At 39.9% G+C, this 20,111-nt stretch overlaps 1 protein-coding gene across 2 annotated transcripts in view; it reads right to left on the bottom strand.

Annotated features, from left to right (window-relative positions):
- The window catches only part of galnt14 (UDP-N-acetyl-alpha-D-galactosamine:polypeptide N-acetylgalactosaminyltransferase 14 (GalNAc-T14)), a 160,440-nt gene that overhangs the window by 118,253 nt on the left and 22,076 nt on the right, over positions 1–20,111 (bottom strand). For both annotated transcript variants that reach the window (XM_044169064.1, XM_044169063.1), the window contains one exon: positions 10,660–10,829. In XM_044169064.1, the coding sequence (XP_044024999.1) occupies positions 10,660–10,805 (146 nt within the window). In that variant the 5' untranslated portion in view covers positions 10,806–10,829. The remainder of the gene's footprint in view (positions 1–10,659; positions 10,830–20,111) is intronic.

Genomic DNA, 20,111 nt, shown 5'->3' with positions numbered 1-20,111 from the left:
GTCTAGTTCTACTGAGAGGAATAAAACACAGAACAACACAACGGGCCCAGTAGTGCAAAACACAACACCGGTAGCTGTGTGTTAAAAGTGTTTCAGGCTGGACTGTTTCTTTAAGTTTCACTATCCATGCCTGAAATATACAAGGGCTTAAAAACTCTGTCTTTAATCTGCCTCCGCCCCTTCCTCTCCATCTTGCCTTCACGAATGAAGTGGATTTAAGAGGTGAAATCAATGAGACATCAGAGCTTCACTCTGATCCACCGTCTCAGTCTATTTCAAGGACCAACTGTGCCTCATGTTTCAAACATTGTGTGTTTTCTCACAACGTAATGCCCTTAATTCTCTGCACTTATCAACAAAGCACATAACACAAAAGAAAAGTAGGAATTTGGAGAAAACCACTGTAGCAAAGATGGAAAAAAGGACAGAATCCAAAAGCGTAGACGAAATATGAGCCAAACAAATCTAATCAGGTATCAGAGCAGATACAGTTGTAAAGCCTTCTGCTCTGTGATTGTTTTGACATGCAGTCGTCTCAGAGGCAGAGCAGGATGGTTAGCTGAGGCGCTAGCTACAGTAAAGCTGCTTAGCGTCACTGTCACTCTGTGCTGTTGTAGAGCACCGGGGTGCTTCACAGCTCAGGTTCCACATCAGCAGATTACCCACAATATACCAAGGGGATTTCCTCGCCTCACAGAGAGCTTTCTGCCGTGGTTTGTGCCGTTTGTTAAATTCAGTGTAAACAGTGGTAAATGTGACAGGAGTCATCATGTGTTTTCTGACAAAGAAACTTGGACCGGCGAACCAGCGTACAGGCTCAAGCTGAGGACATTAGAGGACATTAGATTATGTCTTAAAAGAGTCCTGTATGATCAAAGGTGTTTAATCAATACTATGGTCAGATGTGATTGATAGACTGAATTCAAGGTTTCTAAATATTCAAGTATCCATACCTTGTTCAAAGTATGACAGATTTAAGTGAAAGCGTCACAATTAGTCAAATTTCATTGGCTTTAATAGGAATTTTCACTACTTTTATATCATGGTTTTCACAATAAACATGTCAGGTGTGCAGATTTAATATTGCCAACCCCAATCTATAAAATGTCATGTATAGTGATTTAAAAAAACCATTTATTTTCATATCAATAATTAAAGTCAATAATATTTTCTCAAGAAAGAATTCAATTTTGTAACTATTCATTACATCTTGTGAATTCTCAAGTAAAATAGCCTGAAAAGGGAATCTAAAGATCATTACTTGGTGTCAAAGTTCACACTTGTGAGGGGTTTTGAATTAGCCTGGTTCCACACCTCTAAATCGTTGCCTATATCCCTGAATTTTCAGCAAATCAAATAGGTCTGGTGTTGTGCCTAATGACAGCTGTTTCCACAACTGTAAAAACACAGAGCCAATCAGAGCTTGGTAGGTGGGATTAAGAATGGATATATCATCTTCCTGTTCCACACACAGATATGGTTGAGATGGACACAGCTGTACAGGTTGTTGTAACTCGACTTGCATCAATACTTAAACGCAGCGCTTAAATCTGCATCTTCTGCTACTGCAGCTTCTGTGTCAACTGAAAATGAAGTCGACGTGATGGATACATCACTCGCCACTGACTGGTCAGGGCAAAATAACAACCCTTCCCGTAAAGAGCACAGCTGACGAATTAAGCCAGACTGACTAATGAAGTGAAAATGAAATGACAATTCAGTCTAATCATCATTAGTTTTGAACTGAAAAGATTAAGAACTACTGACACACACCAGTAAACATTAGTTTGGCGATTGTAGGTTAAAATATATCTAGGCTATAACATTTAGATCTCTTTTGGTTAAAGTATATGTTCTTTATACTTCTAGGTTACATGTAACAGTTGTTTCCACATAATTTAAATTACTATATTTCAGCATGTAGTCAGAACTGTTGTCCTGTTTCCACTTCATTATTGGTCGTCATCTTGAGCCTACCAATCTCAAGTGGCTGACATATCTGCCCTGTCAGTCATTTTCAGTTCAGCACAGAAGTGGTTAGTGGCAGCGGATGCTGCAAGCAGTTAACTTAATGTTTGTCATGTCGATTGAAGAAATATGTTGGTATAGGAGTTGCTATTTCTGTAAGTCAACTTTTAACAACCAGTACAGCTATGTCAATGTTAACTGCCATTTTTTTGGCCATTTTTTGTCACTAGTTCTGGCTCTGGCACAGGAAGATGATGTCCCTATCCTTAATGCTACAAAGCTCTGATTGTCTTAGTTATTTTTCTAAACAAGGAAACAGTTGTCAATGAGCACATGATCAGACCTATTTAAATCGATGAAAAAAAGAGATGTGGGCAGTTATTCAGAGGTCTGGAACCAGACCGGTTGAAAGAGCATTTATATGTAACCTAGTCTTTTTGACTTTTTTTTTTTAGACCTAGAGTTATACGTAACCTAGACCTAAAAAAACTTTTCGACCAAATTTAGCCTCTCTAATCTAAGCGACTAGACATATATTGACTTGCAAATCACCAAATCAGTGTTTGCTGGGAGGAAGTGAATAAAGTAACGCAGTGAATTGATTTTTAAAGTTTTTGGAGGTCAAATGTGTTTTTTCAAATCCCAGCCTTTTTGCAGAACATCGGCTCACAGCAAATCAGAGCCTCGAGGGTGTTTTATGTTTCCTCCATCTGCTTTTGATACCAGACTCTGTAATCATTCATCACTGGAGCAGGTAATCAAATAAACAAGCTTGACGAGGGGAAATAAAAATCATTCAGTGTCAGAGTTCAGAGGGTTTTTTCTTTGTGTTTTTTCGGGGCTTGTGATCTGAGAAGGATGAGGAGCGTACGCGTAGGAGGCACCAAAGCTAATACAGTGATTAATGTTTAGCTGCATGTTGGGATTCATGGAAACATGACTAAGAGGTTGACTGAGTGTGAAAGACGCTTATGCCAGTGTAGACACACACACACAGACGCACACATTCACACTTTGCAGGTACAAACACACAAAGACATGGACGGGGTTATTGAATGACTGCATGATCTAGTTGGTGATAAGTGTTCAAGGATCACTGGGTCACAATGCAATGAAATAATTAATTAGTAACCAACTCAGTGGGCCGTTGATTTTTCCCCTCTACAGCACAGGCCTGTCTCTGGTTGCCCATGGTTATGAGGAGGATGCCTCCATTTTAGAGCAGCGACAACAAAACACTGGAGCTGGAGTTATCACAGTTATCACATCTCCTACCCTGGCAAAACAACGAAAATGTCAAATGTGTGCAGAGTGGTGTGTTGTTCAGTTGTGCTTCAGAGGAGACAGAATTGATCATTTTACACCCTTTTAATGTCACTGCTTCAACGTGGTGACATTTCTCTCATGACCAGATGACTCCTCTGTTGTTTTAGTAAAAAGACGTTTCCTTGTGCTACACATCAATTAGCAATAACTTTTATAACTGTTGAGTGCTGAGTCACGCTGTCTTTTATTTAAACATCCCTTTACATGTATTTGATTGATTTAAATAGTCAGTTTATTCCACATAACAAAAAACATATTTTCTCATTTACCCCTAGTGGTATCTAGCTATGTCGATAGTTCTTTTGCAGAAATAAAGAATAACTTGTAGTGATGCACGGTGATATTTGAACTTCTGCAAAAATGACATTTAAGAAAAACTCCACAGTAATGTGTTCTTGATCACAGCAAGGGATTTGGATTAGTCTGTATATATTATACTTGTATTAACTTTTTATTTTTATTAACTTTGTATTAAGAATTTCTACACAGATATCTTGTTTGTTAGCTCACAGTGGTGTGTTTTTTCATACTGGAATGTACTTTTGTATTCTTTTGACAAATTTAGCTCGTCACTGCTTGACTGAAAGATGGATGAAAAACTTTATTACTTGTGCTTCTGAATGTCCAGAACTGTACAATAACAAATTGACCTGACAAGACCAGACCAGATAAAAAAGATACTTATTTGGGCGAAATATCAGCATGCAGATGCAGGTACCAGGTTTGTTACAAAAACACAGTTTGAGTCTCTGAAAAGTAGCAATCTACTGCTAGCAACATTAGCACTGTAGCTTCTCTGAGCCTGGAGGCAGCGAGTATTTGATAGCCAAACAGGTTTTTAGCGGAGTATTCCTTTCAAATGTGCAAAATACATTCTTGACATATATTCTGAATTTAAAGATAGTGAAACAATATACTGAGGGACAAACAAGACCAAGGTGTTCTTACCATGGCACCTTCACAAAAGTTCCATGAAATCACTTTTCTTACTTCGCATTGTATAAAACAGTTTTGTTACCATTTATCTTATTTTGTACAACACATTTCCTCTCTGTTTTTCTTTGTCTTGCATCAGAACGGTTTTCTTACGCAGTTCCTGTTGCCATATCAACCCATTGTGTAGTAGTGTAGGACATGTTTCCTCTCTGTACTATATCAGCCCATTGTCTTCATGCTTGGATCTAATCCCTGCAGTGGAGCGGCTGTTGGGCTTAGAGACTGTCTGTCTGTCGGAGAGCAGACGGAGGGAGGTTCCCCTGTTCACAGAGATAATAGCAGAGCACTGGAGTGGAGTGGTTTATACACACACACACACACTTACAAACACTCACAAACACACACACACACAGCCTCTCAAGCTCTGCATGTGGCAATTATCTCTCCTCTCAGCAGCTTGTGGCATCTCCCCCATCTCCTCTCCTCTCCTCCACCTCTCCTTGCCTCCTCTCCCTAATCTCCTCTTGACTTTTCTTCCTCCTCCTCTTTCCTCCTCTTTCCTTCTACAAACACCTTCTCTCCCCTATCTCTCCATCTTTCCCTAAGCCGTGTATTGCTCTCCTCTCATCTCCTTCCTCCCTTCCTCTCTGCTCCTCCTCCTCCTTCAAACTTGAGATAGTGAAAGAGCACTCCTCCTATGCACAATAACGACCTGAACAATCTGCCTCCCTCCCAAAAAAATTGACTGCTTTAAAAGAAAAAGCTACCCACACCTCACTGATCCCCTTTCCCACCTAAAAACACCACTGTGTTTTGATGCAGTGACTCTGTAACACACACATATGTGCAATACAACTGATCACCTGAGTGAACAGACACTTTGAAGATAAATGTCAAAATCAGACTGTAACATGTCAACCATATGTTTCTGAAGGGACACTTGGCAACCTGGAGTTTGAGTTTACTACTTGTTTTTGACTTTGTGGGTTACTGGAGCCACACATTTTCAATTTGGGTGACAAATTATTTTGGTCCTTATATCTACTTAACAAATAAACAACAATAATTTGATACCAACACACACAGAAATTGTAAAAGTAGCTCATGGGATGCAAACTAAAGTAAATATTTAGCGACGTTGCATTCTCATGAAGAAGTCGGGCATTCCCATTTACTACTTGTACTGTAGTTCTGAGTTGAGTTTTTAGTTTTCTTGCAGCCAGCACCTAGTGGCTTGGCTTTAGCATTCAGGCGTCGGTGGGCCCCTTTGCCAAATAGCCCCTAACTTGCAATAGCATCTATATGCTTAAAAGTTCCATAGCATCTCAAGAAATGCTAATATTAGGCAAAGTAGACCAATGGTGGAATTAAAAGCGACAGCTTTGACTGATTGTCTAATTTTTGTGTACAACAAGAAAATATAATAATAAATCATATAATTAGGATGTTTGAATTAGATACTTGTTGGAAAGAGAGAGAGCCTGATCATGGAAAAAATGCATGTTACCTGTCAAGCTCTCTTTTTATTTCTTCATTTTCTGTTCAAGATGAACAAATATGGCTAAGTTTCACTCTCATTAGTTTATTCCTGGAACCATGGCCCAGGAACAAAAACTAGAACTAGCTTCCTGTGGTCAAACTGCAGACAAAGTTCCTGAGTTTCTTGAAAAAGTTCTTGCAGCTGAAAAAGCACTTGACCAGAAACTGCTTGATTCATTTTATTTATTCAAATAAATAAATGTTTGTGAGTGTGTGTGTGTGTGTGTGTGGGGGGGAGTTACATGCAGCCAGAGTTGAACCGGCGACATTGCATTTATGTGGCATGCGCTGTAACCACTTGGCTACCAAGTGGTTAAGCAACACTTTATCAGTTATAAATGTAATATAGGACTCTCCTAGATATTCTATCCAGTGTAAAATCAGGTAACATCACACTCCTCCCGCCTCTAAAGATAATTATTTAAAATGTGCCCACAATCCCAAAGACAGTAGAAATTACACCTGCATTGCATTCATCCCTGTGGAAGGCATCCAGTGCATCCATAGTCTCTTACTGTCCAGGATTAAGTTTCTTACTATTTTTCCAGATTTCTTCCAGCCTGCAGGCTATAAGGAGACCAACCGTGCATCTTCAGGTCAAAAGCTTGCTTCTCTAATCTTTAGCTTATCGTTGCACCACTGGGAAAATAACAGACCTGGAGCCTCTTCTCTAAACCTGCTGTGCTTTCTCTACTGGAGCTTTCCTTTAGAGTGGTAATCTGCCAGGTTCTCTTGTTTTTATGTCATTCGTTTTTTAAGGCTCATTGCTGAGGTGTGTCTGCACTACATTACCAAGCCATCACCTGTCAATCAAACCATGTCTTTCCTTGAATTTTCTATGAGATTCTCTTATCTTCAAGCACTATGAGCACTGCCACTGCTAATGCAAACTAAATGGTTTATAATGTGGTGGAAATGTTTGTTTTAAAAAGAAACATTTTGTTTGTTTGTTTGTTTGTTTCACAGATCGTTATCTACATAAAACAAAACTGTACAACTAAAAAGTAATTAACTTGATAATGTCCTGATTAAGATAAAGAGCAAATCCTTGAACATTCTCCAAGCACCTTAGTTAACCACTGACACAAAATTTTCAGTAGCAATACATTACAGCTTGGCAATAAAAAGGTAACAACCATGTAAATCAGTAAATAATTTGGTAATAATATGATGATAATATGATTTTATTTTTCTTATAAATAGGATAATAATGAGGCAAGTAAAGGTATTGATTTCAAGCTCTATTATTATCCTGCTATTACCAATATATTACTTTTGGGTAATATCTTCTTGGTTATAATCTTAGAACAACCTTGTTATTGCAGGGGTGGGATGTTAAGTGCTATTTTCCAAAGCAAATGTGGTCAATTCTGCCATTCAGGTGCAATATGCAATGTGAAGTGATATTTACAGGCTGTATGAATACAAAAGCAGCTGGGAAGATGTGAAAAAAGACAAACAGATACAAATCTGTATTAAGCGTCACAAATTTAGGGAAAGGCATATCTGCTATTTTAAACAGCACTGGAATGAAAATCTATGCTCATATTAGTCATATGACTCCATGAATGTGAGGGAAAGGAGAGGGTCTCAAGAGGAGATCGGTATGTTTTGAAATCAGTCTGTCTGAGCTGTCACACACAATGGGTACTAAGAAGCAGCCATACTGTCACTCAACCAACCTGCCGATTGACTGCGGTCCAAAGAGACTGAAAAATCAAAAAGATGGACTTCATCTTGGAGAGAAAGAACAGAAAAAATGCTGCTCCACTTTCTCTCTGAAATATTTGGGAGTCAAATGTTAAGATTTACTTAAAACTGCGACCCATGTTTCAGCTCCACAGTGCATCCAATCACATTTTTTGTTTCATAAAATATTATGTCTAGGGTATTGAACCTCAATATATCTGAGTGCTGTATGAAATGTGGTCGTAGCACCAAGTATTGAAAACTTTCAAGTGCCGAAATTTGAGATCAAGTGCTTGGTCAGATGCTTAATCCTGTATAATAATTTTTTCATCAGATATTTTCTCACTTAAATCATAATCTTGGTAGATTAGATTCCTCAGTGTGACGTATCAAAAAAGGGATTGCTTTGGTATCTGTACCAAAACCCTGGTATTGGCACTGGTATCAAAACATTTCGAGCAATAGTCAGCCCTAGGCATATCATTACATGGAAGGTCAGTAGAAAACATATTGGCACCCACCACACCATAATTTGCAACTGCTCCATTTCCATGTCTTATCAAATATCCTCTAACCAGTCCTTTAACATTTGCTTTCCCTCACTTTTTGTGCTCTTTCTAAAAATTACTGTCACGCCACCTTGAATTTCCTCCAAATGCCCCCCCTTATGGGAATGAAGCCGAAATGTAGGAAGCACCTCGGTGAGTCTGCAGTAGAAGAGAAGATGTTTCTAAGAATACAAAACCTCAGTGGTTTCAGTCAAGGATTTCAGTGCAGGTTTTTTCCATCCTAACAGAGCATGGGGTGCTATCATTTTCCCTGCCAAGCGCTCCTGAGATCTACTGCTACACGGTAACTGAGTTAACAGATAATCACATAACAGCAACCCCCCCACACACACACACACACACACACACATACACACACACCCTTCATCGCTGTCCTATACGAGATAAATGAGCACTATCAGCCCCCTACCTCCCTGCTAACAGATTAATGTGTAAGCGTATCCCTGGATTCCCGCCTCCTACACATACTTCTCACTTTCTCTGTCACACACACACACACATATTCACACACTTCTCAGCTGCCTTATGTCAGCTCGACAGCAAATTTCCCTCCTCCGAAAACACAGCAGATGATGCAGGCAATTGACACAACGCAATTACGCACATTAGCGTAGACATGTGGACATGTAGAAACACTCAAACACACACGTGCACACACAGAGTTTGACACACACATCGTTAGAAGCAGCAGACAAGCTATGATTAATTTAGACATCATATATCCCATCATCAGCGGGATACATCTTCAAAACGTCATACACATCCACACACACACAGTGATGTACGTGCCAGTTATGCTAACAGATTTTAGCTTCCTACGTGAGTCGTGGAGCCATAACTCGCTGCGCTCACCACCACCAGCCGCAGCAGCAGCAAGCATCCAGGACTTAGTCATGTTCACCGTAACTGCCAGAACAAATAGCCATCCAGTTAACGCCCACATGCATATTCCAATTAGAGAGTTGGGTCACCATGAGCTGCCTGGTAACCTTTAATCACACAGAGAACATCGGCTGAAAGCAACGCCGTCACTACAGGGAAAATTGATGTTCCAGCTGGATTTGTTTGTCTTTTGCATTAATCTACCTTTTCTGTGTGTTTGCAGCTCTATAAAATATATAAAACAAACATCCCTCAGCAGATGTCAAAAGCTAATTTACACATTGTCAGACTCACCCAGGTCATTGCAGACATAAACAATGCCAGTGCCACACACAAGTATGGGTGTTTAAGGAAAAAGAATAAAATGAAAACAGTAATAACACCTAGAAATGTGGTAAATTAACCTCTTATATAGGATAAGGATGGTATTTTTTTTTAATTGTCAACAAATCCCATGAAAAGACCATAACCAAGAATGTGAATGTCTCAACACTTGCTGACTTCCCCATCCAGTCTGTGGCACTCAAGCCCCAAGCCTGCTGGTTCTTACTGCACATCACAATCCTTAAAAACTCTTAACTAATTCCCTAAAAAAGCTGGTCACTGTAGTTTTTAATCAAACGTTACTCAAACAGGAGTAAATAGTGCATTTGTGGGGGACTACTTTCAGCAGCGGATTAATCCACATTTGGTGCTCTAGAGAGCAGTTTCTGGCAGAAGGACGATGTATGAGGGATTGATTCAGTGCACAGTGTGGCTCATTGATGTGTTTTTAATAGTTTTTAATAGACAAAACATGCTAGCGGGATGAATTCATTGTTGTTTTTTTGGAAGATAGGTGAGTGTTTGTGTTTGTGTGTGTGATCCCGGTAGCCCGGCTACACTGGACCTCTTCAGGCTTTCCACAAGTGCCTGGAAGTTTTTATCTCCTGAAATGTGTAAGAAGGCAGCTGCTGTCAAAGCGGCAAACTCCTTATCTTCCTGCTGAGCGTCTTTCCAACAGACGAGGATGGCGCTCCGCTAAGAGGATTTCTATTTTGGTGTTTAATTTAATTTCTTAACGGATAGACGGATTGTAATTTGGTGGTTTTTCTATGAAAACGTGTTTGGTTCCGTAATCTAAATTTGTTTTAGTACAGATAGGGGATTAATTACGAGCTCAGAGAGCTGCTGCTGTGTTTCTGTTTGACTCTGTGTGTGTGTGTGTACATACCTGTAAAACTGAGAGATGATCTATCGTGTCATATGTGTATTGTGATGTGATTGTTCATGCCTGCAGGCTACTGCAGTTTGGGTTGTATGTGTACTGATAAGCTTTATTTCTATGCAGTACACGCGATAGATTCATATATCACGCTGTAAAGTGTGTGAATAATAAACATAATTCCTCCAGAGGTTGGATTAAACACACTAGACTGCTGTGTTTCTCAGGCTGTGCAGATAAAGTTCGCCACACAGGATATATATTTTCTCAAACCCATGTGACATCTTACACACTGATTCAAACAAAATAAATGAGCCAAAAGAGAAGTATGTGTGTAGTGTCATGTTTTAGTTTTTTTGTCTGTATATTTCCTGCATGTGTGTGTGTCTGTTTGTATATAGTGTCATGTATTTTTCTGTGTGTATGAGTGTAGTGTCACATGTTTTGTTTTTGTCTGTGTGTGTGCGTGGGTGTCATACATTTTCCTTTGTACGAGTGTAGTGTCATATGTTGTGAGTTTTTGTGTTTGTGGTTGAGTGTGTGTACCTGTAGTGTCGTGTGTCTCTCAGGGCTCGGTTGCTGGGGATACGTTCGCTCTCTCTCTGGTTGAAGGCATACAGGGTGTACGGGTCGTCACCGGGCTTCCATCGACGGGCATTCAGGTAACTCCTCTCATCAAAACCCTCCAACATGTCCTCCCACTCTGCATCCGAGATCTGTCAATCAATCAGTCAAAAAAATCAGTGAGTCAATTAGGGCTACAACTAATAATCATTTTTATTTTCAACTAATCTGTTGTCAATTAATGATTTAGTCTACAAAATGTCTGAAAATAGAAACAAAAATAACCAACACAATTTCTCAGAGCTTTTTAATTAGCTTGTTTTGTCCAACCAACAGTTCAAACCCAGTGAGATGCAAAACAGAGAAGCAGCTAATCCTCATATTTAAGATGCTGGAACCAGCAAATGGCATTTTTGCTTGATTAATTTATTGACCAAATTTTGTCTTTTTCTTTTTTGATTTTTAAGACATCGTGGTGTATAGAGGTAGATCCATTTGTATCGGAACCAGGACTTTTACTTGCAGGTCTCTTCTCGTTTTCTAAAGAGCAGCACACACCGATGGCATTCACATCAAAACACCCACACCCATTGTTTCCTATGTAAGCCAACATACTGTGGGGTGTATTGACGCACATCATTGTGAGATCACACGCATCACCGCATTGGGATACACCATTGTTCTATTTCTCAGCGTCGATTCTCCAGAAAAGCAGCAGTTTTATCATATTTACTCACTGTCTGTATGGCGTGTCCGGTGTGTGCTACATGCTTCGAATAACTGGACACCACATGATGCCACCAAGGTGTGTCACGCTTAACTGTCTTATAAAGGCAAGTAGTGCAGTAGTCATTATGTACTGTATATGATCAGTGTTTTATTAGTCATGCAAAGTTTTTCCTAAAAACCCTATTCATTTTGGAAACAAATCCATATTTGGGCATCTTCAGATGGCACACAAACATCTATTCATTCTTTGCAGGTGCTGGGTTAACAGTTATCCGCACAATGAAACATGTATTTTGCCATCTTTTTGTCAATAAATCTATGGAATTATTTAGCTGTTGTGGGTCCAGTTTATCAGTCTGTCAACCACGCAATCAATCAATTATCTACAGTAATGTATCAATTAATCAGTAACCAAAAGCTCTGTAGGAGACCATTTACTGCACTCAAGTGAGTTAACCTGTGTTAAAACCAAATGAAATATCTCAGAGTAGAGAGTATGTTTCTTGGTTTGAAGCAACCAGTATCAGGTTTTGTTGACTGACATTTTCTTTGTATCAGTCATCAGAGTGAATGACAACTGAATGTGAGATTTAGTCATAAATGTCACATTCGGAGTCTTGGATTGTAACCTGTGATTATCCACCAAAGATATGTTGAGTGTGTGTGTGTGTAGCTATGGGTTCGGCTTTTTAAAAGCATCAGGAGAGCTTTTAGAGGTAATTTTACTTAAAGAAGATTCAGAGGGGTTTTTAACTTTGTGCTCTTTGGTATTTAAGATGATGACTTCAGTTTTCCATCCTCTTTGTTCTCTCCTTGTTTTGTGACTAAATGCTGCACTTTGTCTCTCAGCAGCCTTTGTTGTACTGATCTGTGCTTTGCTGGAAATTTTACATTGGTTAGTCCGAATTTCTTATTTTCTGATCATATAAATTGACCTAAATGTCATTCAGTCAGTCAGTTAATCATTTGATTAGTCTTCCAACCTAATAGGTAGCTGGTGTGCTTGGTGATTACAGTATGCAACAATCAGCCTGATAGTGTAGTATTGTATAAAAACATCAGAATCAAGTACTCCTCAACATACTGGTGGTTTTTGTACCTTATTAATTACAAATTACATACTTTACAATACTGATGAGCATCTTTTCAAAGCTCAAGATAGTTTTCACACCTGTAGTTTGGTTCATTTGATACACGTCACCTTTTAGTTTTGGTCCGTTTTGCATTCATTCTCATGTATCACGCTTAGGAAATCAGTGCCTTGACACTTCCCACAATCATCAGATAGATTCAGTATTAGTTTAGTTTAGGTTAGCCATAAATGTCTGAACTATACCAAACTCGGTTTGAAACCCTAAGATAAGGTTTTACATTCATGTTTCACCTTCAACATGAACACCTTCAAGTTTTTCAGCTCATTTCTGTAATGTATGAAAATCACATGCAGAGGCTTAAAAACCTGCTTGAGATACAGTAGGTAATCCATCTTGCCTTTAGTTTTTTGTCACTTATCACTTAGGGGTAATGAATGTGCATTCAATTCATTTTGACATCTGAGAATTAATGGCTGGCTGCTGAACTGCACTGCATTCATGGCTTTTGCTTTTGGAAAGCCAACCCCAGAAGACACAATAATGAGCACACAAGGATGTTGTGAAAAGAATATTGAGAATTTGTTCATTTCTTGCACTTATTTTTTCAACCACTCACTCACATGTGAGTGTCCTTGTGCACATCAATAGGGGAAGACTCTTCAACTGCAGTACCACACAACAAAAACTTAACTTTGACATTAAAATAAAGGTAACTAAATGTTCACTGTGACGAATATCTGTGTTCAGACTAGTCTGAGGTCTCTGCCGGTTGATTTGCTTGCTATAGTGAATAATATTGGAAATCAATATGACTGTCTATAAGGTAGGAAAATCAACCTTAAAACTAGAGCTGCACAACTGATCGAAATATTATATGGCCAAGTGCAATATCCAAATCGCAGAACGTGCAAGGTAAAATGTGTGACAAAACCGCGTTATAATGAAGTACTGTAGTGCTGCAGATTGTGCAGACCCCAAGAAATGCCACATCATCATCATTTTAATAGTTTTCTCCGTGAAAATGTAATTGTGATGCAAAAATGATCATTCCCACTAATATTGAATCATATCGCAATCGTGATATCTGTCAAAATAATCGCAATATGATTTTTTTTACCATATTGTGCAGCCCTACTTAGAAAGTAAGGAATACTTTGGAAAATAGGCACAAATAATGTAAAACATATGCAATTTGTAGTTAATAGGCTAAAACATGCAAAAGCAGCGGTATGGCCAGCGGTTTAATACGCTCATTAGAGGTTCTCAGTGTGAGCCACAGTAAAAGTCAGTCCTCCTTCATCATCATCATCATTCGTTATTCTGCCGATGTACCAAAAAGATGCTGTTTCTAGTGTCACACAGAAGAAACAACCAGCTCTACAGAAACCCCTACTTCTCCAGAAAATACAAACTTAATAAAATAAGATGTAAAATGTTAATGTAGCACATAAATCCCGTTCAGCTCCTAACAGCTGGTGGAGAAAAACACAAGGTGGCAACGACTTTAAAAAACAGCTACAGCTGCACTTTCTGTCTGTCGGAGCTCTGCTGTGAGTGTGTGTGTAGTTTAAAAGAGAGTGTATATCATTTATGAGACAGTACAGATGCCTGTTTGCATGCAGGAAGGAGTGTGTAGAGTGTGTGTGTGTGTGTTGTTTGAACGACTGAGGGAGTAAATGTGTATGTGTGTGTATCATTTATGAGTGTGTGTGCTTGTAGGTGTCTTTTGAGAGGCTGAGGAGTGTGTGTTTAAGTTGATAGAGAGGGTGTGGGTTTCTGTGTGTGTTTGTGTAATGTATAAGAGAGAGAGAGAGAAGATGTTTCTTTGAGGGCGAGGGATATAAAGAATGTACATTATCATTCTCTCTCTCTGTCGCCCCTTCATAAACATAACACAAGAGCTTCAGCAAAAACCCCCGAGGCCATATTTCTCCCCAACGACCACACACACTGGCACATAGCGGAGATGAATGGACACACACACAGGGTCACAGAGCTGATGGTGTGTGTAACAGAACAACATTTACGGTGGAGCAGCATGTCTGCATAGAGGGATGCAGAAAACAACTGACACTCCTCTTCTTCTTCTCTTGTCCTCCTCCTCCTCCTCCTTCTTCTTCTCTCCTCATTATTCAGCCATACGACTTGCTGATGTGACACATTGTCTAAATGGGGCCATTAGGGGGCTGGGAGTCAGACTCTTTGTGTGTGCGCGTGTGTGTGTGTTAGTCTGTGTTGCTAGTTCGTCCCCTGGTGGTTGTAACAACGAAGCATGAAGAACAAGAGAGAGGGAGAAAGAGAGAGGGGAAGGATAGAGGGATGGATGGATGTAAAGAGAAAAGGAAGAGGGAGGGAAAGTGTGAGGCAAAGAAGCGAGGGAAAGAGGAAGAAAGAGTAAGGGGAGAAGGGAAGAAGAGATGGAGGAAAGAGGAATGGGGAGGGTGTGGGGAAAAGGGACAAAAAAGAAAAAATTGGATGGAGAGAAAGGGAGGACTTAAAGAGAGAAAGAAGGAGGAAATAGAGAAATGAGTGGAAAAAGAGGAAGGATTGGAGTGAGAAAAAGAGATAGAGGGAGAAGTAGGAAGAAAGAAAGAGGGACAGACAGAGGAAAAGAAAGGGGGAAATGGGGAGACAGGGAGGGTGAGAGAAATGGAAAAAAGAGTGTGGATTGGAGAGAGAAAAGAAGTAGAGTAGGAGAAAGGAAGATATAAAGCACGGGAAACAAAGGATGGGAGGGAAGGGTGGAAGCAAACAGGAAGACAGAGGGGAAGGAGTGAAAAAGATTGAGTGGGGGAGAATACAGAGGAATGGGAGGAAAGAGGAAAAGATAATTAGACAGGTAGAAAGAAGACAAAAGAAGAAAGAGAAAGAAAGAAGGACATGATATGTCAGGGTTACAAGTAGAGGGGGAGGAAGAGGAGAAGAAAGACTGATTGGGAAGACAAGATGATGGAAGAAGGAAAAGAGAAGAAGAAAGAACCAAAGGGAAGGGTGGAGAAAGAAAGGAGGAAGAAAGGAGAGGAGGAAAAATAAAGGTATGGGAAAAATTATAAAACAAAAACTCAAGAAAGAACGTGAGGAAGGAGAGAGAGGAGGAGATGAGAGGAATGAGGGAGAAAATATTGAAGATATCGTGGGGGATAGAGGGAAAAAGGAAACATGGGGGAAGAGAAGAAGAGAAAGAAAGATGAAAACAGGAAAATGGACAAGATTGAAATGGTAAAAAAAACTTTATTCCTTTTTAAAGGAATAAAGTTAGAGAAGAGGAGAAGGAATGAAAGCAGGAGAAGAGGAGCAAGAAGAGGAAAGGGATAAAGGGGAGGGAACGAGGCAAATTATTAGAGAGGAAGAGGAGGACAAGGAAAGAGAGGAGAGGAGAGGAGAAGAGAGTGAACAAAGAAAGAGAGCAGGAGTGCAGTGGAAAGAGGAGACAAGACGAGAGAAGAAGCAAGACAACAAGGGCGGCGTGCGATTAAGCTTGTCTGAGTTTCACACACAAACACACACACACACACACACACACACACACACACACACACCTGTGGCCTTCTCGCCTCTGTAAGATTTGTTTGTGTCTCGTCTCGCTAGGAGCTCAGGAGAGGCTGCGTTCAAGGTCCTCTGGATTCTATCCTATTTACAAGACACAAACACACCTTCATACACATTCACACACACACAGCTTGTCTTCCTAATGCACCGTGGCATCCTCTCAATGCCTCTCACGGCTTCTTACATCAACACAGACATTCAATTAACGAACCTGAGGCACGAAGCGCTGGACAAACAGTGTGTGTGCGTGTGAGCCAAGCCACCAAGGAACCTATTAATTCATCCAGACGAGACAGACTGATACATTTTGAATCATAATGAGAAAGCTGAAGCCTGCGAGCACACACACACAGGGGTGTCACGGCCACTGCATACTTTTTGACAGCTCACACTGGAGAAAGACAGAAGAGGTGAGAGAGAGAGAGAGAGAGAGAGAGGGGTATGAAGGGCAGGATACTGTGTATTAAAACGGGTCTTGTAACAGGAAGGTTGTTGGTTTGAATTCCTCTGACCAGTTTGAAAAGTCCAAGCAGAAAAAGTGAAAGACAAACACTCAGCTTCAAGCAAGGCAGCATAACCAACTGCTGTTATTACTACTTAGATGAGTGTACGAGTGGTATTAGTAGTAGTACAAGTAAAGGATGATACCCAACAAGGTGAATCTTCCACGATTGTAATGAATGGTGTGGGGGGCAACTACATACATGAAACCAACACCCCCCCCCCTACTTGCCAACAAATTGTGTTGTGTAATCAAACTATTAGTATGTTGTTAATTAGCTAACTTTTTTAATAGTCCCATATTCAGTAATGAAACAAGGTGGAACTTCCCAAAGAGTGGAAGCACAGTCACTGGGGGGGAATGTAATTAAAGCACAATATGGTCTGATCATGTACAGTACATTCGTTTAGTGTCGCTGTGGTGAGAAATCTAACGCTGAGGTATCTACTGTGGGACCCCTGTTAACCTCTTCATCAACCGTAAATCCGGCTTATTTATCAAGATGTAGTAATATTGTGGTGATACACAAAATAGCAGCAATGGTGGTAATAGTGCCAGTTGTAATAGTAGTAGCATTAGCAATGGGGATGATGGTCATTACGTACAGTAGCAGATACACTATTACTATAGTATTAGTATCTTTATCAGTGTCACTACCTGTAATAGTAATTAGTATCAGCATTATTAGTGTTAATATTTTCAGTGTGTCACCTGGTTGTCAGAGTGATTCACAAACAGAGAGGCAAAGAGCTAAAGAATTAAAGAAGAAAGAAGAGAGACATCAGCCTCTGAACACAGGACAGCTGCTGTATGTGTGTGTGTGTGTGTGTGTGTGTGTGTGTGTGAGAGTGAGTGAGTGAGTGAGTGAGTGAGTGAGTGAGTGAGTGAGTGAGTGAGTGAGAGTTAGAGAAAGAGAGAGAGTCAGGTTTAGCTATACTTGTTAGGACACATCAAAATGTCTTGCTCAGGGGGCACTAAAGCTCAAGCCTGCGATTAATAGTCAACCCGCTCTACCTGCTGAGTCATCTCAAATGTGGGTGTTGATGCAGACTAGTGTGCAAATGTCTCCACATATGGTGCCGTTATTAACAATACTAGCAAAGTTGAAAAATGACCTATTCCCACTTTTTTAGGCCTGTAGTCATGAATTGTTCTTTGCGTGTGTGTTTGTCATGTTGCGCTAGACAGTCTGTAACGCTCTCTCCCAGTTACACACAAACAAAATGGAAGATACAGTATGAGTGTGTAGTTTCAGAAAAACAGACATTACAAATCAAGTTTTCAATTTACTGCCACTGTTATTTCTGATAAACCACATACTACTAAGCTCTCTCGCTCTCTCTTTCTTAGTGTCTCTTAACCTTAATATGTGCCCCAGTCAGATGATGAATTACCCATTATATCCAAGGCATAAATCATGTATGGAGTGTCTGTGTGTGTGTGTGTGTGTGTGTGTGTGTGTGTGCTTCCTCTTCATTATCCCCTGTTCATGTGCATCATATAAACACGACCTCTCTCTCACATATAAACACACATGTCAACCCCTCTATTATATTGTGATGTATCACGACTGTAACAAAGCAGCAAGACAATAGTAATATCTCCATTATTTTATATTTCTTCTCGAATGTAATATCAAAGGCACGATTAAGAGTTGGCAGTAATCAGTGGCATTATTACAAATGTAAGAGGAATATCATCCTTCATCTCCTCCAATTTCAAAATTATCTGACTCAGGTTACAGAGGTGGGATTAAGGTAGAAAGGTCGCTGAGCATAAATTATATCAGAGATGTCCCTCCTTTTGTGTTTTATATGTGGTTCCAGGATTCTTAATTTTCCTTTTTCTTACTTACCTTATTCTTCTTCCTTCAGTGAATGTTGGTTCTGTAACATTATGTTGCTGCCATTTTGGCCAGGACTATGTAAAAAAGAGATTTAGATCTCAAGAGTACCTTCTAGCCAAATAATGCTCAAATAAGTACATAAATAAAGGTGGAATAAAAAAACAAACTGAAAATGCTAAATATTTTGTTCTGAGCTTTGGTCACGCAAAACAGGCGAAAAAAATCCTCTGCAGCAATGAGAGAAACATATGAATATTCATTTTCAGTTCCAGATTAAGCATTATGCAGCACAGACTGACAGTGAAATCCATGATTCAAAAAATCCAACAAAAACAGATAAGAGACAAGCATCCAGAAGACAGATTATACAGGGTAAAGAAAGAAAACCAAAAAAAAAGAAAGAAAACAAAAAATGTGGATTAGTTGCAGTCCAGACGCTGCACAAAACAACCATGTTGAAAAAAAGACGTATCTGCAGGATTCTTTAAATTACTCACAGCAAGACAGACCCAATTTACATGGACTTTTTTCTAATCCTGTTATCTCAAGCTTGCCAATTAGTTTTTGTTCCACACCGACGTATCAAACTTTTCTTATCTTAAGGTCATAACTAGCTATCTTGTTATCTTATGAAACTGAAAACTGTCTTGTCAAATCGTGACTTTAGATCTTGAGTTCGACATCAGAGCAGCTCGGGGTGGCTTCGCCCTTTATAGTCCGGCTCATTGAAGAGAAACCAAAGCAGTGGAGACACAGTCAGAGGAAACGATTGATCAACGCTTCACATTCTGCTTTAATCAGGGTGGAACAGGCAGAAACTGCACCGAGCATTTCCCTTACAGATAAAATTCAAAGTTTGCTTTTCTATTTTGCTGTCTTGAGGTAATGAGATTACTAAACCTTGATTTTGAGAAAATGGAGTTTGATATCTTTTGGTAATGATAATTAATTTGCGAAAATGTATGCAAATATTAGTGAGAGAAAGACAATGAGTTCAAGGGTAGACATGTGTGTCACTTCTTCTCCTCAGTTATTCTACACTGCCTTACTGCTCTCCCCTCTGCTACCCCTTCATTTATTTTTACCTCCTCGTCCTTCCTTCCTCCTCTCCTCTCCTACTGTGTGAAGTGGTTGTTGTTTGTTTGAAGTCAGGGCTTATTGAGCTCAGGTCTGGAGAGAGCACTGCTACGTCAATACTACACACACACACACACACACATAGACACACACCTTCTCCTCTTTCTCCCTCTCTTCTCCCTTCAGCACTTTCTCACACACAATCACAGGAGAGAACGCTCACACACACACACACACACACACCCACACACACACTGCTCAGTCATCAATTAAGGGTGTGTGCAGATCGCTCCCTGCAGCAGCGGGTTCTACACTGTTTTCTGTTCCAGCTCATACATCTCTGTCTATGACACACAAACACACACACACCACCACCTAAACACACAGACACACTTATGTACTGCTACACCATTAGCCTTTTTCGCCACCATGCAGGATGTTTTCCTGGAACCTTTTTAGAAACTCATGAACTTTATCTGAATTTTCACTGCAAGGTGTAGTACTGAATGAGGCTGAATGGTCAAACAGAAGACGTGGTTATTGTAGTGATGTTAAGCCAGGGGAGGAGAAGTTTAACATTACATTTAAATAAAGTTGTTTCAATTCAGTTCCTGACCGGTCTAAAACAACAAGGGTA

This window comes from Siniperca chuatsi, linkage group LG16 (assembly GCF_020085105.1).
Source record: "Siniperca chuatsi isolate FFG_IHB_CAS linkage group LG16, ASM2008510v1, whole genome shotgun sequence".
Taxonomy (NCBI): domain Eukaryota; kingdom Metazoa; phylum Chordata; class Actinopteri; order Centrarchiformes; family Sinipercidae; genus Siniperca; species Siniperca chuatsi.
This window is presented reverse-complemented; position numbering and strand designations above follow the sequence as displayed.